The 26,712-nt window shown below is 35.7% G+C and overlaps 1 protein-coding gene across 12 annotated transcripts in view; it reads right to left on the bottom strand.

The window, feature by feature from the left end:
- Window positions 1-26,712, bottom strand: part of ATP8B (ATPase phospholipid transporting 8B) — a 753,209-nt gene that overhangs the window by 54,095 nt on the left and 672,402 nt on the right. For 11 of the 12 annotated variants that reach the window (XM_068392502.1, XM_068392503.1, XM_068392507.1 and 8 more), the window contains 10 exons: window positions 24,174-24,386; window positions 22,393-22,479; window positions 20,442-20,560; window positions 18,516-18,671; window positions 18,011-18,185; window positions 9,371-9,440; window positions 7,290-7,431; window positions 6,377-6,539; window positions 5,026-5,118; window positions 347-673 (listed from right to left, as the gene is read on the bottom strand). In XM_068392502.1, the coding sequence (XP_068248603.1) occupies window positions 347-673; window positions 5,026-5,118; window positions 6,377-6,539; window positions 7,290-7,431; window positions 9,371-9,440; window positions 18,011-18,185; window positions 18,516-18,671; window positions 20,442-20,560; window positions 22,393-22,479; window positions 24,174-24,386 (1,545 nt within the window). The remainder of the gene's footprint in view (window positions 1-346; window positions 674-5,025; window positions 5,119-6,376; window positions 6,540-7,289; window positions 7,432-9,370; window positions 9,441-18,010; window positions 18,186-18,515; window positions 18,672-20,441; window positions 20,561-22,392; window positions 22,480-24,173; window positions 24,387-26,712) is intronic. The other variant, XM_068392498.1, reaches the window with a different exon arrangement.

The following is a 26,712-nucleotide window of genomic DNA, read 5'->3' as shown; positions in this document are numbered from 1 at the left end:
CTTTTAAACTAATGAGATTAACTGTGTAAAATGTTTATATAATAAGTAATCTGCATATGTTATGCATTTAGGGGTACATTACAGTAACATTTACCATTAAAGCAACATTTCTGACTGGCAACTATTCCAAGTACATTAAATACTTGTATAATCATGTACCAAATTTTTACCCAGTGAAATTAGTGAAGGATTTAATTGCTATATTAATCTAAAAGGGATACTAAGCTTTATGCAGTTTGAAAGAGCTGCCTAGTTATCTTGAGGAGGCATCTATGCCATCAACCATAACATCCACGAAGGTAGCGAGCAGATGAGTGACAACAACAAAAACAATGATGGTAGTTACTGAGGTATCTTTGTCGGGCTCAAGATCAGAGGCGTCATCCATTACTTTATCAAGGGTACATGTACTTTGTTTTACATTGGTCTCTCTGAAGAAGGATTGACACTTAATAGGATGGCCCCGATGCCCTGAGCCTCTATCATTATGATGCATAGACTGCAGTTCCATCCAGGCGTCACCATCTGAGCTTGCATCAGCACTGAGGAGGGTGACCTCCGTTTCATCCACAGAACTATGGAATCCACCCACAGCTCCTCCTCGGCAATTCATCATAGGTAGGTCTACTTTACTTGACTTTCTCTTACTCTTTTTTCTTACCCATGTCCCAGACTAAATAATAAAAAAATGTGCAAAACAATCAAGGTTTTATAATAATAGAGAAATAACTAAGAAGAAATAAAAATCTATATGGAACCTAAAGTAATATAAAAATCATGGTAAAAACTATCAAACATTTAAAACTTCTACAGTATACATTCACATAAATAAATGAAAAACACAAAAACCTGTTAATATTGACCAGGTACAAAAGAAATAAAAAATAATTTCATAACTATAGAGCAATATTCTGTATGCAATCATACACTACACAATATTCATGCTATCATTCAATACAACTACAGTACTCTGTAGGACTCCATGCTTTTATTTAGTACATCTACCAACATATGATCAGTGGCAATGATCATCTCTTGAAAAAAAAAAATGTTAGTGATATCTTAAATTAGTGCAAACTGCCAATAGCAATCATGTATCATGGAAACCAAATGAAAATAAAATAAGTACATAATGAATATTGTAAAAAACACCTGGACCCCAAAATGGCATATGAATATGCAAATATTAAAAAAAATATATATGCAATGCCTGACGGTGACTCTATAATCCAACATGAGGCGTTAAATGCAGTATTCAACTAAAAAGGCTTAATCATAATTAGCACTAAATGCTCCACTAACCAGTATTTCATTAGAGTTTTAGGAGATGTATTAAAACTAATCTTGTTTCTAGTGACAAAGAATATAAATAAACTAGAATGTCAGTACATTAAATATATAAATGACTAAATCAAAAGAAAGCCAAAGTCCTTTATAATGACAAGAAATACTTCCTCTACAATTCACAGCAATATACTGAAACACAAATTTTCTGTTATCTAAGTAATAAGATTACGTACTCATGTACTAATGAATTCAGCTGGATCCCAATACTGTACTGTGATGTCATACAAGTTTCAAAAAGGACAATGTTTGGCAATGTCCAAAAAAATAAATTATACCATTCCTGTACAAAGAGTTACTATGACAAAGCCTCTTAACACTTCATAAATTCTTATCTATGCAAAATATTACATTTAACATTCAAAAGGCCTCTGTTAATGTAAAAACATTCCAGTGAGATGAATACTCAGAAATTAATTTTCATTTAAACAATCAAGACATCTTGATATCCGATGGAAAACAGCATGTACCTAATGAATAATCCAAATTCACTAACAGTCAACGACTTCATTGAACCCTCATCATCACCCTATTTATTTTTAGAGGCCAACCTGTCAGCCCTCATTAAGTTCATTTTGTGAGGCACTATCAAATGAGTGAATAAAGATTAGTGTAATCTACTGTATTACACAATGAAGTAAAATCAAATTACAAAAAAAAATCCAAGAAATTCTAGGTAAAATCTGATGACTGGTGGGAAAACTAATTGTGTAGTTATATAATTTGTGGTCAAATCCTCCTTGCAATAGATATAACACAAAAAAATGGAAATGTGACCCTAAGGCTTGAAGAAAAATTATCCTTAACTGCTAATATAGTTCATATTGGATTATGAATACACTGTCAGGATAATCGTCATTGTCTGTATTAGTATTACATTTTCTTAGGACCAAACCCCACCTGTACTTCTTTATTAAAGATTAAAAATCTATTTCCAGTCCCTTATCCAAGGTGAATTAGTTGTTCCCAAGGTGATCTTTACATAAATATTACAATATTTAAAACTTTTATGAAAAATAATTTCCTGCTGCATCAGCTTCAATAAATACTGTATAAAATGCCACCTTTGTCAAAATATAAACCAAATGAACCACTATAAATACAAAGGCTTGAAAATTCATAATAAACAAACAAAAAATCTTACAACAACACTCCAGAATTGGTATCTTAAAATTTTCTATAATAAAAATATTTATAATTTAATACGAAAACCAACTAGAAAAGGTTCTTTGAAATATTCAATACATACCCGTCTCAAAAGGGTAAACCCTTACTCTTTACTCTCATCTCATAATGGTAAGCCATTAAATGAGAAAGTCATCCACCAGTTTGCATTTTAATAATGAAAGTAAAAAGTCCCTACAGTTTTCTGAAGTTTATTTAAAAGACCCCATTAATCAATTAAAAAATAATTTGTGGCATTATTGTCAACAATAATTTTTTTTCAAATTTCTGAGTACTGAATAATTTACCTTGCAAAAACATCTGAAAATTTTATCATCATAAATGAATAAAAAAAGAAGTATATGGATTATTAAAAGATTTATGATTGCTTGCAAATAGCTTTCGAGTTAATATTCTTTACCTAACATAATGGTGATGAAGATTCAATTACTTTGTTCTAACAGTATCAAAATTGGTTTTTGTCATGCACCTATATAAATTTCCCTGGTATCTAAAGAATCTGCTATACATGTTTGAAATTCCTGACACCAAATTACTAAGTAACCAGAAAAGTATTCTGACAGGGTTTTGAATATTTATTAGGGCATACAGTACTTCTAATTACAGGTAAAAAGTCAAAGAGAAAGGGCTAAACATTATCATGGATATAAAGCACTGATATAATCTTGAAGTAAAGAGAGAAAATCTGGAATACAGTAGATTCCTCTGATTCTGCTCTAAGAAAAAAAATCAGCTGCAACTCATATGAGAGCAATATTCAAAATGGGGGTAGAAAGCTTTAACAAAGCACAAGGATTAGAAAATAGGATGAAAAGAAAGTTATCTAGAATTAGACTAGCAATTTCTACTGCACGATCTCTATAAGACAGGTTTGTAGTACAGAGAGTACAGTATGTAGCTGAAGTATTAAAAAATGCAAAATTTTTTCGGGATAAAGTTTACTCAATTAATGTATGAACAAACTATTCAAATACTTTCTCAAACTTCGAGATGACAGATGCTGAGAGCATAAATAATTAGAGTGTAAGCCACTGAGGATAGATAGTATACAAAAGAAGGATACGTGAGGGACAGGGTTGTCAACACAGGCATATAATGGAAAGGAGATTTAAAGAATTTACTGTGAAAGTAAAAAAAGAAATGATCAGAGACCAGGACTGTGGAGTACCAATAAAAAGTAGAAAAAGTGCAAATGGTTGACAGAAATTATGTAAAAGCAAATGATTTAACATTAACAGATATAACATGTTATGATCAAAACCAGTTTATGTTGATGCTTCTACATACCAATACTGGAGTGGAGTGTACGGAAAAGATTTATTTAGATTGAAAATCTTACTGTTCCCTTACAACCAAATCACTCGTATACTAAAGGCCTACATTTATAGTCTTCCAATATGTTACAAACTGCCGTCTTCTGTCTAGAAGACAAAAGAATATTTGTATCACCTCAATGCATGTGCCACCTAGAGTATCAAACACCCCTGAATCAACTGCTTCACATTTTGAATACAAAGTTGCCAAATGAGCACAATCACAAGCTAATTCTCTAATGCAGGAATGCCAAGAACTCCATTTTCATTACAGATGACAAAATGAGAAAAAAAAGTCATTACAACAATCATTTAGTTTTATACTGAACTTCCCATTTATTTTCCGTGTTTTTTTTTTTTAATAAGAAATTAGCTATAGAAAATAGTGATTTCCCATCTTAAAGGTCCAAAGAGTGAGGCAGGTGACAAATAACTATCTGAGGCTCCAGGAGTACATGTCTCTCAGATAAAAGACTGTGGTATTGATCATGGCCTTGATCATGGTATATATAAGCAACAGGTATTTGAGAGATTTATAAATACCAACTGTATTCAACTTTGGATAACTTCCATAAGTTTTTCCCCTAAATAATCTACCCACAACAATACTCAATTTTCTTAACAAAAGCACATGAATACAAATTAAATTGATCAAAACAATCAAAACAAAATTGCTTTTAAACACAATCACACCCATGAGTATACTGATTACTGTAACTGTATTATTGGCATCCTGCTGTATGAAAGAAATAATCTCCACAAGAGTAGTTGTGCTACTAAAAGTAATATAAGCTTTCATAATTATCAAATGTTAGTTCCTAAAACCCATTCCATTAATTAAAAATGCTGGCAAGGATTAATAAACAGTAATTATGATCCGAGCCTTAAATCCTGAAGTTAACCATACATTTGTGAAGATGAATGAATACTCACTACTTTATTGGCACAAAGACAAATCTCGTAACAAACATCTAAAATTCCTTTGAAACATTATCTACTACATCTAAACAGGTAGACACAGCATAACATAAATGCAAAATCCCATCTAATCCCCATATTTATAAGATCATAAATGTAAAATGAATTCCCATAAACCATAAATTATATAAAACCTGCAATAACATTAAAGACTTCATTGCTTTGTTTGCACATCTGCAGAAAATGGTAAATTCTTTAGACCTACCTCACTGATTTCTAGATATTCCCCTGTCCTGGGGTCTATTATATCTCCATAGCTACGACCTGCAATACTGCACTTGTTAAAGGCCATCAAATTCTGGAAAGCAAATAAAAAAGAAAATGTTAAATCATTATAGCAACATTTTATTATTTCTTAGAACCTCCTCTGATATTCATATTGCTTCTTCTCAAAAAAATCAAGATTTTAGACATTTACAACTAAAATTTTCAAAATTTCTCATTTTTTTCCTTTCAATAGAAAAATAATGAGACACTAGTGGTTAATGGCAAGAAGCAAAGCTGTGTAGTACCAGTATCAGTTTAACTTTTAGTCCTATAGATTGATAGAGAATCGATCATTTTAGTGTGTTTTAAGATGTCCTCCTCTAGATTTATCATCATTTACTGCCATCATGGTCCACATTCTCTTTGTGTCTCATGTCAGGTAAAGTAGGCCTACTGGGATTTAATTAACCACTGTGAGGAGAGAGAAGGCTTCACTGTTCCTCTCTTTGGAAAGTATCTTGTAATAGTTACCGACCATTGCGCAAAGGGAAACTTGATTTTGGTTCAGCGAGGAAATCTCGAGAAGACGAGGGCAATGATGACAAAAATGACACACTAACACCGTATTCTAATATAGTGCTTTTTTAAAATCTCAGAGGACCAGTGGAGCTTCATTTACAAGTGGTAATTCTATTCTTGTCTGCCCGGCTGCTAACCCTAACCATGTTTACTGACCTTACAAAATCAAGATCCTCTCACAAAGCCACTAATTTTTAATTACTTTATGCCCTTATGCTGCTAAACCCTTGTCTTATTCAATCCTTATTCAATCCGAGTCACTCTCTTAGACAACTAGATTGTGACACACAAGACAAGAGTTGATAGTTTGGATCCTTATATCTCTTCACTTGCTAATAAAAATGCTCTTAAGAGACCTTGTATTTCATATGGAGAATCATAGATGGCATAGCATTTAGTATAGTTCCATTAGAACTCAGTGTTAATAAGGAAGTTTCAGTTAAATTTGATCGGTTTCAGATGGTAGTATACTTGCAAGCACAGTCACTAGCTCATCATGGGTTAACTTTGGTGGGGTAAATGCAGGCGCTAGTACAGTACTTATACTGCCAAAACAAGTCTTTTACAATCAAATGGACAGCAGCTCACTAGTCATATTTTCTATAACCTTGGTGTTTAATTAAGGAAATAAAAATTTACCATCATATCCAAAATAAACAATAATTAATTTTTGGGGTTTGCAAGAAAGATATATATTCAACTAACTGTAAATGATTACTTATAACCAAAATCATACCCAAGAAAAACACTAAGTACATCTTGTGTATTACCTGAGTAAGAGTTCCAGTCTTGTCAGAAAATATATATTCTATTTGGCCAAGTTCTTCATTAAGTGTTGTAGTACGAGCCTTGGCATGAGTCTTTGTTGCATGATGGTACATTGCATCATCCCAGTTGATTAGAAAACTCTGGCACAATCGAATAACTTCAACACTGAAAAAGAAAGGATTTATAAAGACATTTATTCATTTGATTCAGTATTACACATTGCTTTACCATGCTAACCTACATTACAAAAATTGTAATTTCCTTCGCAATTTTACAAACATTTTAACACAACCTATTTGTTACTAGTCTTTAGCCTCCTTCTCACGTACTTTGGAAATATGATCAACGTACTTTGCAACCTGCAGAAATGAGAGGTCTCTCCTGTCATCAAAAGATCAGTCTTCTACTTTAAATAAATGTGGTATGCAGCCAGTACGACATGAACCAGAACACAATGGTTTGTTTGAAAAAAATAATAACTACTGTACTGTACTTTCTTTGACTTTTTTGTCTTTAGTATATTCCATATTTTTTATTAAAATATACTCTTTACTCATTTCTTTATGCATTTTGTTTAGTTTCCTTGTTATTGTTAACAAAAATAAAATCACAAATACAAAACGCTATAATAAAGTGAATGGAAATTAAAATTGTTATCATACTTCCATCAACAACTCAACAATGCTAGTTTCTATGCTGCTATATTTTGTAATTTGGGCAGAAAAAGTATGACTGTTTCACAAATGCACAGATATTTCATCAACACAAATTCATGGATTATATGACTAACACACTTACAGATGTCAGAGATGGAGGATTGTTTACCGTATCTTAAGTACCATTTAAGAGCTCAGTGTTCCTAAAACACATCAACTAGTAATTAACAATCAAAACAATCTTCAGTTTACTACCTACCTAACATATAGTGAAATAGGCACAACGGTGTTTAAAACAATGGCGTATGAAAAGAAAACAAGAAGAGCGATCACAGCTGGCCCGCCAGGAGGATCTGGTGGTATTAGAGAATCCCAAGGCAAAAATACTCTAAAATATTGGCCTGAAAATAGAAAAAAAAAAAAATATTAGTTATAATGCAAAAGGGTTGCTCAATTGTAATATTTTTTTTCATTAAAATATGTATTTACAACTTGAACAATCCCAAGCACTATTTTTTCCTTCCAATTGTCTAAGAAAATAAGGTATAGAAAAGTTTGTCTATGACACCTGTCGCATACTCTTGGAGAGCAAGTAAAAACTTGGTACATAATGCATAATTGCACCCACTACAAGTGCAATGTGTTTAGAGTAATATAATTCGTGACGAACAAATTTACAATCATTGTTCATCAATTGCTTCCTGAGCATCAAAGAAAGTGGTTGTTGCAAAGTTTTTACATCTTGTTTCATCTTTGATCACACATAACTAGCAATTTGCATCAAAAGACCTCTCTTCACTTTTTTTTCACAAATTTTCTTCAAACAGTAAACTCATTACTAATCAAATACATACATATACCAAGGCACTTCCCCCAATTTTTGGGGGGTAGCCGACATCAACAAATGAAACAAAACAAAAAGGGGACCTCTACTCTCTACGTTCCTCCCAGCCTGACAAGGGACTCAACCGAGTTCAACTGGTACTGCTAGGGTGCCACAGCCAACCCTCCCCCGTTATCCACCACAGATGAAGCTTCATAATGCTGAATCCTCTACTGCTTCTACCTCCGCGGTCATCTAAGACACCGGAGGAAGCAGCATGGCCTACCGGAACTGCGTCACAATCGCTCGCCATTCATTCCTATTTCTAGCTCGCTCTCTTGCCTCTCTCACATCTATCCTCCTATCACCCTGAGCTTTCTTCACTCCATCCATCCACCCAAACCTTGGCCTTCCTCTTGTACTTCTCCCATCAACTCTTGCATTCATCAACTTCTTTAGCAGACAGCCATTTTCCATTCTCTCAACATGGCCAAACCATCTCAACACATTCATATCCACTCTAGCTGCTAACTCATTTCTTACACCCGTTCTCAACCTCACCACTTCATTCCTAACTAATAGTCCCCATTTAAGTTGTCTCCAGATGTTCCCAAACAAATATTTCCAATGAAAGAAGAACTACTACTGTATTCTATCACTGAAATGCTATATCCTAGATTGTTACAAAAATAGAATTGGCAACCACATGACCAATTTCTTTTTCAATTCTAAGTTTAAGTTTTTCCATTCGCATTCAGTACACTTGTTTGGATTAAGTCAGGTGGTAGTGCAAACTCATGTATGGTAACAATGCTGAAAATTATGGATTTTTTTTTATCAAGGGAAGAATGTCTAATAATTTCCAAATATAGCTCCTCTTTAACAGATTCTTCAATCAGAATAAAATACTAAAACAATAAAATGCATGATTAATGTGTACTATTATTGTATTATATATTACTTGGATAACTTTGTAGAAAAAATCCAATTTGAATTGTGCTAAGTCTAAGACATGCAGGTTACCATTTTACTGTCAACTTTATGGAAACTAACAACGTTTTTCACCCCTATGAATAAATTCAATTTGAAATTGATGGCATTAAGTGTATTAATCATCTAGCTGCATACATGAGGAAACAAACTGGCCTTTTAGAACGCGCGCCTATTAGTGCTTTAAATGGCAGTATGCCATGAAATGACGTCAAAAGAAATGATTTGTGTGTATGCCTTTACTCTAAGGTGAGTGGAGGTATTAGGAGAATAACTTTTCAGTAATGTCATTCCAATTGACATAATATCAGACGACTTGAGGAAAGAACAGGTGACAATGGAACAAATGTCTTTATAAAACTGATATGAAGAAAAGTACATTAATGTACACAAAATACATAAATATTCTGTCAAGTACCTTGACTCACAATGTTCATCTATTATCTGATAACCTGATTTTACAGCAAAAAAATTCTTATATGGAATCTCTGCATATAATTATATATAAAAACATTGCATATCATTACCTGTAAGAGACTCCCATATTCCACATGCTATAGTACAGAAGAGGCACATGGAGAGCAGAAAAAACACAATCTGAAAGATAAAAATTCTTCCATTAAACTCAAAATTTTTCTAGATATAATGATGAAAATGTAATCACAAATGACATGATGTTACAGATCTTTGAAATATAAATATAATCATGAGAATAATACAGCAAAAAAATGGTTTTTAAATTTGAACATACAGTAATCCAGTACACAAATTTAATTACATACAATTCTAAATCGTAAACCTGTTTCAAGAAATCCAGTTAATTTCTAATAATCTATACAAAAATGACATTTGAATGGGTGGTAAGAAATGTAAAACTGAACATACTTTTTAAAGCTAGTTGATGCTTAAATAATGCAGGTAGTGCAGATGGAACTGTTTTATAATCTTACCTCACACACTGTGGAGATCATAATTAATCATAACAGTATACTAAAAAAATCAAATGCTTATATTGTCAATTCGGAATTACTCCTGGTCAAAATCCTGCAAAAATCAAGTTTCAGGATAGTTTTTTTTTGAGAAAAGCATATAAATAAGCAATCTATGCTCATATTTAGACACATAGAGAGGAAAATGCGATAAAAGGTAAATGAAAGGAACAAACTACCCTTTAAATGTGAGAAAAATGTTATTTTTATAATAAAATAAATTTTTGAATATACTTGCCCGGTGATTATATAAGCTGCAACTCTGTTGCTCGACAGAAAACTCAACGTTAAAAATCCGCCAGCGATCGCAATGCAGGTAGGGGGTGTACTTCAACAGCGCCATCTGTCGTGCAGGTACTCAGTACTCAATGTAAACACAGAACTCAATTTTCTCCTCGGTCCACTGGGTCTCTATTGGGGAGGAAGGGAGGGTCCTTTAATATATAATCACCGGGTAAGTATATTCAAAAATTTATTTTATTATAAAAATAACATTTTTCAATATTAAACTTAGCCGGTGATTATATAAGCTGATTCACACCCAGGGGGGTGGGTAGAGACCAGCAATAATTGTTTACATTATTATGAGCTAAGGATTTTTTATTTCATTTTAGCAGTTATTCAAAATAACAAACATAAAATAAATAAGTACCTGGTAAGGAAGTCGACTTGAACAATTACTCTGCCTTTTTAAGTACGTCTTCCTTACGGACCTCGCGATCCTCTTAGGATGCTGAGCGACCCCTAGGATCTGAAGTATCAAGGGTTGCAACCCATACAACAGGACCTCATCAAAACCTCTAATCTAGGCGCTTCTCAAGAAATGACTTTGACCACCCGCCAAATCAACTAGGATGCGAAAGGCTTCTTAGCCTTCCGGACAACCCAAAAACAATAATAAAACATTTCAAGAGAAAGATTAAAAAGGTTATGGAATTAGGGAATTGTAGTGGTTGAGCCCTCACCCACTACTGCACTCGTTGCTACGAATGGTCCCAGAGTGTAGCAGTTCTCGTAAAGAGACTGGACATTCTTAAGATAAAAAGACGCGAACACTGACTTGCTTTTCCAATAGGTTGCGTCGATTATACTTTGCAGAGATCTATTTTGTTTAAAGGCCACGGAAGTTGCGACAGCTCTACTTCGTGTGTCCTTACCTTCAGCAAAGCTTGGTCTTCCTCATTCAGATGGGAATGAGCTTCTCGTATTAACAGTCTGATAAAATAGGATAAAGCATTCTTTGACATAGGCAAAGATGGTTTCTTAACTGAACACCATAAAGCTTCAGACGGGCCTCGTAAAGGTTTAGTTCGTTTTACATAGAACTTAAGAGCTCTTACAGGACATAAGACTCTTTCTAGTTCATTTCCAACCATACGATAAGTTTGGAATATCGAACGATATTGGCCAAGGCCGAGAAGGCAGCTCGTTTTTGGCTAGAAAACCAAGTTGTAGAACATGTAGCCGTTTCGGATGAGAATCCGATGTTCTTGCTGAAGGCATGAATCTCACTGACTCCTTTAGCTGTGGCTAAGCATACCAGGAAAAGTGTCTTAAGGTGAGATCTTTCAGGGAGGCTGATTGTAGCGTTTCGAACCTGTCTGACATAAGGAATCTTAGTACCACGTCTAAATTCCAACCAGGTGTAACCAAACGACGCTCCTTCGTGGTCTCAAAAGACTTAAGGAGGTCCTGTAGATCTTTATTGTTGGAAAGATCTAAGCCTCTGTGACGGAAGACTGATGCCAACATGCTTCTGTAACCCTTGATAGTGGGAGCTGAAAGAGATCGTTCTTTTCCTCAGATATAAGAGGAAGTCAGCTATTTGAGTTACAGGGGTACTGGTCGAGGATACGGATACTGACTTGCACCAGTTTCGGAAGATTTCCCACTTCGATTGGTAGACTCTAAGGGTGGATGTTCTCCTTGCTCTAGCAATCGCTCTGGCTGCCTCCTTCGAAAAGTCTCTAGCTCTCGAGAGTCTTTCGATAGTCTGAAGGCAGTCAGACGAAGAGCGTGGAGGCCTTGGTGTACCTTCTTTACGCGTGGCTGACGTAGAAGGTCCACCCTTAGGGGAAGTGTTCTGGGAACGTCTACTAGCCATCGAAGTACCTCGGTGAACCATTCTCTCGCGGGCCAGAGGGAAGCAACTAGCGTCAACCTTGTCCCTTCGTGAGAGGCGAACTTCTGCAGTACCTTGTTGACAATCTTGAACGGAGGGAATGCATATAGATCTAGATGTGACCAATCTAGTAGAAAGGCATCTATATGAACTGCTGCTGGGTCCGGGATTGGTGAGCAAAATATTGGGAGCCTCTTGGTCATCGAGGTTGCGAAGAGATCTATGGTTGGCTGGCCCCAGGTGGCCCAAAGTCTCTTGCATACATCCTTGTGGAGGGTCCATTCTATTGGAATTATTTGTCCCTTCCGAATGAGACAATCTGCCATGACATTCAAGTTGCCTTGGATGAACCTCGTTACTAGTGATATGTCTAGACCTTTTGACCAGGTGAGGAGGTCCCTTGCGATCTCGTACAACGTCAGAGAGTAGGTCCCTCCTTGCTTGGAGATGTACGCCAAAGCCGTGGTGTTGTCCGAGTTCACCTCCACCACTTTGCCTTGAAGGAGAGACCCGAAGCTTTTCCAGGTCAGACGTACTGCCAGAAGCTCCTTGCAGTTGAAATGCATTGTCTTTTGACTCGAGTTCCATAATCCCGAGCATTCCCGACCGTCTAATGTCGCACCCCAGCCTACGTCCGATGCGTCCGAGAAGAGAACGTGGTTGGGAGTCTGAACAGTTAGGGGAAGACCCTCTCTAAGGTTGATATAGTCCTTTCACCAAGTCAGACAAGACTTATCTTTCCGGAAACCGGGATCGAGACCGCTTCTAGCGTCTTGTCCTTTTTCCAGTGAAAAGCTAGATGGTATAGAAGAGGACGGAGGTGTAGTCTTCCTAGTGACACAAATTGATCCACGGATGACAGTGTCCCTACCAGACTCATCCACAGCCTGACTGAGCAGCGTTCCTTCTTCAGCATCTTCTGGATGGATAGCAGGGCTGGGGGCTAATCGTCTTGTTCAGCAACGTCCTCATCAGAGGGTTCCTCATCCGAAACTGATGAGGAAACGGCAACGGAGTGGGCAACGTCTGACTCGCTGAATCCGGTCGCACTGGTGGATGCGTGACGGAGCCGGACGCAATATCATGGAACTGCTGCACAGTCTGTGAACTGTCAACAACCATGGGTGCGCGAGGAAGTACAGCGTCAACCCGAAACTGTCTAGACCGTCTGGGTTGTGCAGTCAACACCCTACCGGGTTGCTGAGGTTGACGCACTGCGTCACAACAAGTCACCTCTGCTGGTTGTTGAACGTCCTGAACGTCAACAACCACCTCCGAGCGTCGCTTAACGTCAACGTGCGACTGGCAACCCACACTGGGTCGCATCGGTGGAGGAACCACCTCAACTGGCAGACGCGAGTAGGTTACCTCAGCGTCAACAGGGCGCACAACCGACCGGTTGGAAGGTTGTTGGCCAGAAGGAGGAACCACCTCAACTGGCAGACGCGAGTAGGTTACCTCAGCGTCAACAGGGCGCACAACCGACCGGTTGGAAGGTTGTTGGCCAGAAGGTTCTTCTCCGCATTTAAGTCCTCTATCAAGGACGCAAGCTTGGACTGCATGGCTTGCAGCAAAGCCCATTTAGGGTCTACGGGAGCAGGTGTGGCAACAGACGGGGTTAGCGACTGAGGCGGAACCGTTTACCATCCCTGAAAGCCTTGTTATGTGTGACATAATAGTACAGCAAAACTTCAAAGGCTTGACAAAAGCTGAGAAGTTGACCTGTAAACAACTTGGAGCGTCTCCTGGCTAGGCGCCAGGGCGAGTCTACCAGAATTGAGAAGTCTATCTGGGCAGAGGCATGAACTCCCAAGCCGAGAACTTCTCTCGTGTCATATCAGACTCTCGCTCTATAAGCCAGTTTAAAAGAAGGGAAATCAAAGGCTGTATCCCTAAAAACTCCTCCTGGTGCAAAAACCAGTCGCCCAGCCAACGTAACGCTCTCTAGGAGAGCGAGAGAGCACTAGCTTAAAAACAACGGCTTCGAAGTAGCTAGGCCTAGTGTAAGTTCTGACGTTTAGGCGAACGAGGAGCAGCAGTTACAAGATCCGGACGAAGATCCTTAAAAAAATCATCATGATTTAATTAAAGTCCATAGGAGGCTAAGCAGCTTAAGGCTCCTCTCCATCTGACAGAGTCCTCAAAGGAATATCAGTAGGAGGGAGAACAGCAACTTCCTCATCCACAGGAACCTTGTCCGATAAAAGCTAGGTTACCTCAGTGAGTCTCTCACTGGTGCATAAGTAGCAGACCAGAAGGCAACGTCATGTAACTGCTTGACAGTCTGTGAACTGTCAACAACTGAACTGTCAACCACAACAGGTGTGTGAGGACGTACAGTGTCCACTCGAGACTGCTTTGACTGTCTAGACTGAGCAGTCAAAACAACTCTAGAATGCGGAAGTTGACGCACCGCGTCAAAACAAAACAACTTAGACTGTTGTTGTACCTCGCGAACGTCAACGGAAGGTTCCGTGTGTCGCTGAACGTCAACATGCGGCTGGCAGGGTACACTGGAACGCATGGGTGGCGGGACTCTCTTGGAGTGCGGGAGAAGGTCGCCTCAGCGTCCACAGGACGCACAACCGTGATTGGTTGTAGGCTAGAGGTTGGTGCAGTGTCAACCTTCTCCGCACGAAAGTCCTGCATCAATGACGTTAACTGAGACTGCATGGTCTGCAGCAAAGACCACTAGGGTCTACAGGAGCAGGTGCGGCAACAGACGGTGTGACTGCCTGATGCGGTACCGCTTTGCCTCTCTTAGGAGGTGAGCAGTCGTCGGAAGACTGCAGCGAGTCCGAACTGACCCAGTGGCTACAACTGGGCCGTTGGACTTGCGCGGAAAGGACCGACTTGCGCTTAATAAGCCGCGAGACCTTGGTCCATGGTTTCTTACGAGAAACCTCTTCCGCAGACAAGGAATAAATGGGCTCTCTCGTCTTAGAGTGGGTGGGGCGATCTTGGGTAGATACGCCCGAAACCACAGAGGGAAAAACGTCTGTTCGTTAATCAAGGCCTCTCGAACCCATAAGTCGTTCGACATTACTTCTCCCCTGGGCTTGGGAGCTTGCAAGAGGTCCCGGACTAGGTGAACGACAGGCACGAACAGACGAACCCTCGGACGCAACACTGTAACACTTTGCGCATATCACTTTATCGATTTTCTGTTTTGCACTTATTTCACTGAAATCGAAACTTTTACTGATTTCTACCTGAAACACGCAATTCTACCCTTCATTAAAAGGTAGTAATTGCGAAATCAGTCGTATAATGCAAGCTCATTAATACCAGCAAAAAACAGAAAACATATTTTAAGATAAAAAAAATCAGTGGCTGGGAAAGAGACTAAACACTAGTTCATATAACTACGTTTTCAATCTCTCACCGCACATAGCCTGGGGACGAGAATAAAAAACTAAAAATTTTTTATCCTTCCTCCCCGTACAGCGACTAGGGACGAGAGCAACTCGAGAACAACGTTACCCGCTTGAACGGAACGTTTTCTCTCCTCTCTCTCCCTCCGTCTCTATCTCTCTCTCTCTTTCTCTCTTGATTTCGCACCTAAGAGAAGAGCCCAATTATATATCGTCAAAAAAACATGTTATTTGACTAAAGGAAAAAACTGAAAGGTTTTCCAAATAAAAAGTTCCTTTAATTTAGAATTTAAAACATTTAAGCTAAGAAAGAATGAACAAAACGTCAGAATCGATTTACTCTTACTGCAAAGTGAAACCGTGATACACTCTCTCTCTATCGTAACGATAGAGCGCATGTTGAACGTCCTGAACTGCGTAGTCTAAAAAACTAAACGTTAGTTCATCTTTGAAAACAGTACGAAGACTATCAAAGAAATTCTTTCATAAAACATTAAATTTAAAAAGTTTTAAATTCTTTAAAGGCTAAATACGATATAACGGGCTCAACGTTGATTAACTTCGGTTCCAAGTAAGGACCGCCTACTATCAGGAAAGGTCGCATATAAACAAAACATAAAAATTTATTTTTATATGTTTATAATAAATGGAAAGTTAATCGAAGAGGCCTAATAAAGGCGGAGAGATATAAAATATATAGATCTATAACGTGTTAAGCAAAATTACTAAAAACCTAAACACACTTCCGTCTAAGGGAAGGGTCGGCCATTTAAAAGTGAAAGAGAGTCCATACTCTCTTTGTCACCATAATTAAATCTATCCAAAACGAGTTCAAGTTTTGAGATGAAGATAAAACACCTGCATAGCGAAAGCTCAAAACTAGAATAGTGTACTTCACCAAATAGTTGTGAAAACAAATCCAGTTAGTAATAGCGAATTAGTAGGTCTTGCCGGTAGCCCGACAGAGAGAAAATTGAGTTCTGTGTTTACATTGAGTACTGAGTACCTGCACGACAGATGGCGCTGTTGAAGTACACCCCCTACCTGCATTGCGATCGCTGGCGGATTTTTAACGTAGAGTTTTCTGTCGAGCAACAGAGTTGCAGCTTATATAATCACCGGCTAAGTTTAATATTGAAAATTATATACAGTAGAAAAATTGAAACTGTTATGCAAATCAAAAACTACAAATTATATTATTAAAAGTGTTTGATAATTTCAACCACAACGAAATCCACAATTTTTTTTTTCCATGAAGAATGGGTGAAAACGAACCACAGTAATCTTGAAATCATAATAATAATCAAGTCAAATATCCCATTACTTCTAGTTACCTTTGAAGAGCTTAAACTCCAAAATTAAATGCAAGTACATTATGCTTCCGAACAAAATTTGGCACAATAATACCAAAACAAAGGAAAAACACAATCAATTTTCTAGGGACATGGGATCCTTTGATAAGAGCCAAGAAATGGAAGCTCGCATGCACTTCAATTATTGTGTGAATGACTGCATAGATGTCCTTGAACCTCACACTAACGGCATCCTCAAGCAAAATGACAAACAACTTTCCAAGATTTAAATACTTGAGTATTTATAACAGTAAGGATCCTTACATTGCTTCTGTGGGCTTCGCCACTACGAGGAGTAGAATCAACTTGAGAGACCTGATGCAGGAAGGTATAAATTCCTTCTGCTACTCTCAATAATTCTAAATCAATAAAACAAAGCAGAACTTTGTGAGAAAATGTTGACCAAAATACTATTAGTTAGCACCTCTATATGAAAACTCAGCTTAGGCTATGAGAAAAACAGTGGGAATGGATGATAAGAAATTTAACCTGACACTATCAACAAAATAAGGCCACCTCAGCAATATTAAAACCTTTATCTATACGACTTTAATATATGGGAATGAGTACAGTATAATTTTACAAAATAATTTTGCAAAGCAATAAAATAAATTGCCTAATGACAGACAGTGGTTTGAAGAACAGTAGAATCAGCTAAAGCTGAAAATTTACCCATAATTTAACATGAGTACCTCAAGTGAGGTATGCCTAATTAAAGTTTTCTTTAATAAAAAAAAATACTTTCTGTATTGTAACTTGTCTGAAACTTGTCAAGTAATTAAAATAAGTACTGTACACCATTTTCTTAAACAAAAATTAATAACATAGTGGGAATCCCAGTACTAATAAAGCAAGCAATGAAATACCATGCCTACATATGAAGAAAAGCAAAATCTTCACCTAACTTCAAGAAAACGCAAGAACTGAAAATCAAAGACTCAAACAAAAGAAGTTTCTTCCAAGACTTGAAAACGAAAAAGTTACAGCCAAAAGCATCAAAAGATAAATCTCTGGGGACGGTGAAGATACAGCAACACTTCTGGGGTTGTAGAGAGCAGTCTAATTTTTGCGCATTACCTATGGAAATTTCCACCATCTTTCACTTATTGAACTTAATATGACTTGAAGAACTACATATAGGTTTGCTGGAAATCAATGATCTGCACTACCTGCTACTGTACTAATTTCTAACCAAATGTAATTAGGGAATTTATTACACAGCACTCAAATTGTTATCCTAACCAGATTTCTTGTACCAGCAATGCAACCTAAGAAAGTCTAGAACCCTATTACATAATGAAAATTAGTCCACATTTGGCACTATACTTACCCCTAGGATAATAAAATTTAACAATCTATCAATACTTGTGCGTTTGAACTTTGTTTTCCCAGAGTTCATCATTAGTTTTGTGTCCTTCCCAGCAAAAACTACCACTCCATAGCACCACTCAGTATTCCGCAAGATACACCCTCGCAGCAATATTTTGTCATTATCTAGAGAGAGCCTGAAAGATTTAAACACAGCAAATAAGCACACATATAGAAACATCAATCAACTATAGTCCATTTCTTTTAGCGATGCATATTTGCACCGACTCGCGGCGGTGCCCTTTTAGCTCGGAAAAGTTTCCTGATCACTGATTGGTTAGAATTATCTTGTCCAACCAATCAGCGATCCGGAAAATTTTCCGAGCTAAAAGGGCACCGCCGTGAGTCAGTGCAAATATGCATCGCTAAAAGAAATGGACTTTAGGTCATAGTATAGCCATATCAACCATTAATTTCAAAAGACAACATAAAATAAAAATAATACTTGTTTTCACTACAACACTTACTGCTTGCCTTCGAAGTTAAGTACTCCATCAAATTTATTGAGTTGGTTATTCGGTGGTTCACACCGAATTTCGCCCCTGAATGATCCAATGCTTGAATCATCGTGACCTAAATTTTCTGTTTCAGGTAGGCACTGTTTACATTTCAAATTGGTTTCTCTGTGGATATAAAAAAAAATCTTTGTAATAACAATATCATACAAAAAAGATTAGTTCTGCAAAAATATAATTTTAACAATATTCCCTTTAACATATACCTTATGTTAAATATCTTAGGCTAAAAACTTTAAAAAAGTATAAATCTTCATTTACAAATGGACTGCTATCAGACATTCCTAATCATATGTAAATTATCTTTATAGCATCAAATATAAAGAGAACTGAACAAATATATACAATATGATTTAACAAATTGCCATCATAATGTTCTACCACAAACATGAAAAATCTTCCCCATTAATGATACATATTATTATTATTACTATTATTATTATTATTATTACTATCCAAGCTACAACCCAAGTTGGAAAAGCAAGATGCTATAAGCCCAGGGGCTCCAACAGGGAAAAATAGCCCAGTGAGGAAAGGAAATAAGGAAATAAATAAATGAAGAGAACAAATTAACAATAAATCATTCTAAAAAAAGTAACAATTTCAAAACAGACATGTCATATATAAACTATTAACAAAGTCCTGCTGGCCGGTTAAAAACTTTCATAATTTTAAACAAAATATGAAAGACACCTAAATGAAGTCAAGATGTAACAAATGAATTAAAAAGAAAGTGGATTGACTGGAGGGAAGTTGGTTGACATCCCATGGATCGTAACAATAATGGCATGCCCTACAAAATTCATATAGAATATTAAAATAGGATTCATACAAATAAAACGAAAGTTAAATCTTGAATTCTACAAGAAATCCTGCTTCTTGTTTTAAGTTTCTAAAAACTCCTAACATGAAAAATGAATTACCTCAAACACTAACTTTTGATGATTCATGGATAAAAAAAAATGACGAAAATATCTCTGACGTAAGACTTTGCAATTATGACAAATGAGGCAGAATAAAACCATCAAGATAATTTGTGTTAATAGATGCTAATAAAATAGCTACTGTAAGTTTTTTTAATTCCTTAGTCTATTCTCGTTCTTACAATAATCAATAAGGAAGTTTGTTACGATACAATCTCTTGGAAGCTTTTAAAATACTGTACAGCCTATTTTCAGCAAAATACAAAGTATACTAATCATGTCTTATTAAGAGCACCGTGTACAGAATCTTACAATCTCTGTTGTTTCACAAAAAAAAAAAAAAAAAAAATAATGGGTGCATGGATATAAACCTTTGATTTACTGACACCTACTTCCACATCATAATTCTGTAATACGTTCTGGTACTCAGTACTTAATACAAATATACTTTAAGATTACCTCATGTTTAATATTAGGCCTGATTCATTATAGTATTTAATTATTTAGTAAAAAGGTAGGCCTTAGTTGAGTTTAGAGATAATTTTTACAGTTAGGCAGAGAGCCTGTCAAGGTTCGAACAGTGTAAAGTCCATTTCTTTTATCGAGGCAGGTTTGCACCGACTCGCAGCAGTGCCTAGCTCGGAAAAGTTTACTGATCGCTGATTGGTTAGAATGATCTCGTCCAACCAATCAGCGATCAGGAAACTTTTCCGAGCTAAAAGGGAAAAGTTTCCTGATCGCTGATTGGTTAGAATGATCTCGTCCAACCAATCAGCGACCAGGAAACTTTTCCGAGCTAAAAGGGAAAAGTTTCCTGATCGCTGATTGGTTAGAATTATCTCGTCCAACCAATCAGCGATCAGGAAACTTTTCCCAGCTAAAAGTTCACCGCTGCGAGCCGGTGCAAATCTGCATCGCTAAAAGAAATTGACTAATAGTACATAAGAGTAATTACCCATCCAGTTCTGAAGTTTCTATGTAGCAGAGACCATTGGGCTCAGACGTCGATATTAAAAGGATATCTGCAGCCACGAACTGGTTATTCTCCATGCGAATAACATCTCCAACCTCCACCTGCAATCATATATAACACAGTTAGATATAAATTATTATCAGAGCAATGGTGAGTGATTGGAATACGGTCAATAACATCCAAGGTTGACATTCTGAGCAAGTTCTTGTTGGGGGAAGAGGACACGAAATCTGTATGCTCTAAGTTGTAATATTACGATGGGAAAACGAGAAGAGTAAGAAAATGAGAAAAACAGAGTAGAAAACGAAAAAAATGTTTAAGAAAACGAAAAAAGAGTAAGAAAATGAGAAAAAGAGTAAAAAAAGAGAAAAAAGATTAACAAAACGAGAAAGAGTAAAACCAGATAAACTATAAAAAGAATAAAAAACGAGAAAAACAGAGCAAGAAAACGAGAAAAAGAGCAGAAAACGAGAAAAAAGAGTAAAAACGAGAACTGAGTAACAAAACGAGAAAAAGTGTAAAAAAAGAAAAAGGAGTAAGAAAACGAGAAAAAGAGTAAAAGAACGAGAGTAAGAACAAGGGTTGCATGAGGAATTGAAGAGGGTAAAGATATGTATACACGAAATTTATCTTTTTAACATCTCTATAACAAATACTAAAGACCCAGGCCTACATGGATGAGGACCACAAAGCGTGAAATAGATGATGATAAATGGAGAAGCATCGATTTAAAAGCTCAAGATCGAGACTACTGGTGAAATCTAACCGAGGCCCTTTGCGTCAATAGGTGTAGCTGATTATTATTATTATTATTATTATTATTATTATTACTTGCTAAGCTATAACTATAGTTGGAAAAGCAGGATGCTATAGGCCCAGGGGCCCCAACTGGGAAAATAGCCCAGTGAGAAAGGAAGCAAGGAAAAATAGAATATTCTAAGAACGGTAACATTAAAACAAATATCTCCTATATAAACAATAAAAACTTTAACAAAACAAGTAGAGAAATTAGATAGAATAGTGTGCCCGAGTGTACCCTCAAACAAGAGAACTCTAACCCAAGGCAGTGGAATACCATGGCACAGAGGCTATGTCACTACCCAAGACTAGAGAACAATGGTTTGATTTTGGAGTTGTTTACCATGGCTAAAGAGTCTTTTTACCCTTACCAAGGGGAAAATAGACACTGAACAATTACAGTGCAGTAGTTAACCCCTTGGGTGAAGAAGAATATATTTCTATAAAGTAGTAGGAATAAAAGAAGTTTTTAATCCCTTTAATGACAGTCATCTTTTCATTTCAAATCTATAAAGCATTAGATTCAATCTGTGTAGCCTATTTAATCAAATTCCGTTATCTGTTAAAAATACTTTCCTTATCAGTGAATTTAACCACATGAAAAAAATAGAAAATAGCAAAATAAGCGAACTCCTAAAGTAATAATCGTGTAATCGACAAGCACTTCCATTGGATCAACATGTCAATTTGTCATCTATGATTGATGGGACTTATTGAAATTCATTATGGGTTATTCAATGCTATTTACAATAGGAAATGATTACTCCAATACTGTGTATGTATATATATATATATATATATATATATATATATATATATATATTTATATATATATAAATATATATATATATATATATATATATATATACACATACATACATAAAAATAAACACATACATATGCATGTATGTATATATGGTAAAAACATGTAATCTTACATACATACATACATATATGTGTATATATATATGTATAATAAATATAAATATATATATATATATATATATATATATAGAGAGAGAGAGAGAGAGAGAGAGAGAGAGAGAGAGAGAGAGAGAGAGAGAGAGAGAGAGAGAGAGAGAGAGAGAGAGAGAGAGAGAGAATGTACGATAGACAAAAAACATCAAAAACCTACTTTGCTCCATATTTCTTCTTTAAGTTGGCCTTTTCTTAATACATGGGATTTCCTTTTGTTGACTTGGTTGTCACTGCGATGGCGTTGCTGCAAAAATAAATAAACAAACAAACAAATAAATAAATAAATAAATAAATAAATAAATAAATAAATAAATAAAAAATAAAAATTGTATAATTTTTCATTTTGACAAAAGCTTAATTAATGGATGCTGGAAAGGTAGAATAATGGAGTAGCTAAATTTGCAAATAATTGAATATACGAGAGGGTTTTTTTATATAGAACTAACCAAAAAAAAAAAATAATTGAATAGGTGTTGAACAAGAAAAGAATATTGGTGTCAAAAGCTTAGCTTGGGCAATTATTTTTTTTTTTCACAAAAAAAAAAAAATTTGCAACACGTATTAATTCAATAGATTTTCAAAAGTTAACAAAATGTTAATAAAATAATCATCATTCCAAAATATAATAAAAAGCATTCGGAGGCTGCATATGTGAAGAAAAAATATATATTTCAAACCACGGATTACACATTCTTATTTCATTCACAATAAATTCGTCCTTAAAATAAGAATGTTCACAGCGGTACTAACATCCCAAAAGCTGTAAGATTCATTGCATAAAATAAATACACTACAGAAAGTGTAAACTAAAATATCACTTTTTTACCTCGTTTACTAAGTAAATATATAAAAAGTCAAGATAGCTTCGTTTCCATATAAAACCATATCACATTTTTATATCTCATTTACAAAAATTATATATATATATATATATATATATATATATATATATATACTGTATATATATATATATATATATATATATATATATATATATATATATATATATATATACAGTATATATTACATACGAATAAACAAATAACTAATTTCTATACCTCAATTACAATAAATATATATATATATATATATATATATATATATATATATATATATATATATATATATATATAAATATATATATATATATATATATATATATATATATATATATATATATATAACACTCCAATAGCCAAGAAGGCATTTGGGTGGCAAAACTCATTAAATCTGACACCACAAAAAAACCTATAAACATATTTGACATTTACAATTCAATTAACAAGTAAAGAAAAACAACAGTTCCACGTCTCTGTCATTCTAAACACACACACACACACACACAGAAAAGCAACCACTCCACGTCTCTGTCATTCTGTACACACACACACACACACACGCATACACACAGCACGGCACGGCACGGTGTAGGGATTGGGAAGTGGGGAATAGGGGATAAGGATAAGGATGAGTACCCCTGGATACAATCCAGTTTATAGCCCGAAGGCAGGAACTCGGGATGGGAAAGAGTAAGAAAAAAAGGGGGGGGGAAGAAGTATAGGAGGAGAGTAAAAGAGAGGGGCAGACCCTCTTGCAATGTTAGGTAGAATAAGGTAGAGTGGATAGGAAAGGAAAGGAAGGGTTTTTTGGTTCACGCATCTAGCCCTGCTGCAATAAGAATGTTAGATGGCCCCCTTCGAAGGCAAAAATGGTATGATGGCAAATTATTTATGAGTTATGAATTTGAAAATTAATTTGAATTATTAATTAATGGTAGTTAAGGTGTTGAATTAGTCGGGAGAGATATATCTCGGCCGGGTTGGGTCACAATTGATTTTGGGATCTAGTCTCCTCCACCAGTTGTAAAGCTACCACTCCACGTCTCTGTCATTCTGCACACACACACACACACACACGCACACACACACAAACACTTACGTAATCATCGTAGGCGTCCTTGGTGGCCGTGACCATCAACACACCGATGAGAGGGACGGCGGTGGTGACAGGAGTCAGAGACGAGATGACGGGAATCAGCTGCAGCACCAACAGACACAGGAAGTAGAAGTTGGCCAGACGCTGGAACTGCTCGAATAGGTTGTACGGCACGAAGTTGAAGAAGGTGTACTTCGAGGTTTTGATGTAATTTTTCTGGAAAAAAAGTGGTTTTGATGTAATTTTACTGGAAAAAAAGGAGGTTTTGATGTAATTTTTCTGAAAAAAAGAGGTTTTGATGTAATTTTTCTGAAAAAAAAAAGGTTTTGATGTAATTTTTCTGGAAAAAAAGGTTTTGATGTGATTTTTCTGGAAAAAAAAGAGGTTTTAATGTAATTTTTCTGGAAAAAAAGAGGTTTTGATGTAATTTTTCTGGAAAAAAAAAGGTTTTGATGTAATTTTTCTGGAAAAAAGAGGTTTTAATGTAATTTTTCTGAAAAAAAAGAGGTTTTGATGTAATTTTTCTGGAAAAAAACAGAGGTTTTGATGTAATTTTTTCTGGAAAAAAGAGGTTTTGATGTAATTTTTCTGGAAAAAAGAGGTTTTGATGTAATTTTTCTGAAAAAAAAAGTTGATTAATTATTAGTGATTTTTTTTAAAAAATGATACACCACATGCTGCATGTTTGCAAGAGCCCGTGCTTCAACAAATTCTTTTTTTTTCTTTTAAATACTAGCTGTCAAGTAAGAGAACGGTAAGTATTGGTCTGTGTATAAGGAAAAAAAGTAATCATTGGTGTGTATATAAGGAAAAAAAGTAATCATTGGTGTGTGTATAAGGGAAAAAATAATTAATGGTGTGTATATAAGGGAAAAATAATTATTGGTTTGTATATAAGGGAAAAAAGTAATTATTGGTCTGTATATAAGGGAAAAAAGTAATTATTGGTCTGTATAGAGGGAAAAAGTAATTATTGATTTGTATATAATAAAAATGTAATTATGGGTTTCTCTGTATAAATGTATGTATGTGTATAAAGTACTGTATATAACAACAACAACAACAACAACATCAACAAATGCAGCCGTTTCTAGTCCACTACATAACAAATGCCATTTTCATCACCGCACTAGCCACTGCGGATTGGTAATAGTGGGAGAATTTAGTCTAATCCCTCACAGCAAACCAACCTAGTATGATATTTTCCCACATATTTTCATATATTCATCATCAACCTTCAAGACTTTAAAATTTCAAATTAGCACGATTTTATCAACAGCTTCCATCCAAATTACCATTGCTAATCTTTACAGTTGATTCTAAAATTTCAGGTGAAATTGATGCAAGAAAATAAGCATCGTTGCCCCTATTGACAAACAAACACCTTCATATTTTCGACTGTCATAGCTCATGGAAAGCATCAGCCAACGCAATTAGATCTTCATCTAGACTCGTCTTAAATCTGAACAGCTTTTCCTTGACACACACTTCTAAAGAAGTGTAAAGCATAGAAAGAGTTACACGTTCAGATTGGATCTTCATCTAGACTCGTCTTAAATCTGAACAGCTTTTCCTTGACACACACTTCTAAAGAAGTGTAAAGCATAGAAAGAGTTACACGTTCAGATTGGATCTTCATCTAGACTCGTCTTAAATCTGAACAGCTTTTCCTTGACACACACTTCTAAAGAAGTGTAAAGCATAGAAAGAGTTACACGTTCAGATTGGATCTTCATCTAGACTCGTCTTAAATCTGAACAGCTTTTCCTTGACACACACTTCTAAAGAAGTGTAAAGCATAGAAAGAGTTACACGTTCAGATTGGATCTTCATCTAGACTCGTCTTAAATCTGAACAGCTTTTCCTTGACACACACTTCTAAAGAAGTGTAAAGCATAGAAAGAGTTACACGTTCAGATTGGATCTTCATCTAGACTCGTCTTAAATCTAAACAGCTTTTCCTTGACACACTCTTCTAAAGTGGTGTAAAGTGTAGAAAGAATTACACGTTCAAATTGGCAGGACTTTATTTTAATGACTTTGAATTTCTCTGTATTGGAGTAAATCTTAAATACGAGTATAATTCACATATTCAATCCCCTTTACAAGGCATTACGATATCTCATGAATTCTTTTCGGTACAGAACTTGTTCCTCCAAATAAATACTGGATATAGAATTTTTGTGGATTTTTTTATGAACAATAAACACACAGATTCAAATGTACAAAATTTCAACTGCGTGTAAAAACTAGAAATATACATTCATATGTATATGCGTGTATACATATATGTATGTATAAAAGGATGTAAATTCATATTTTTGCACCTCTCTCTCTCTCTCTCTCTCTCTCTCTCTCTCTCTCTCTCTCTCTCTCTCTCTCTCTCTCTCTCTCTCTCTCGAGATGACTAAGGATTTTTTTGTATCGTTAATCGTGTTAACTTTTATCACATATCGTCACTCCCGTAGCCATAAAATTTTTTGTATTAAACCGGTATGATTGACTAATACTTCATGTATATATATATATATGTGTGTGTGTG

This window comes from Palaemon carinicauda, chromosome 18, assembly GCF_036898095.1.
Source record: "Palaemon carinicauda isolate YSFRI2023 chromosome 18, ASM3689809v2, whole genome shotgun sequence".
Taxonomy (NCBI): Eukaryota; Metazoa; Arthropoda; class Malacostraca; order Decapoda; family Palaemonidae; genus Palaemon; species Palaemon carinicauda.
Note: the sequence above shows the minus strand (reverse complement) of the source record. Positions and strands in the feature narration are given on the sequence as shown.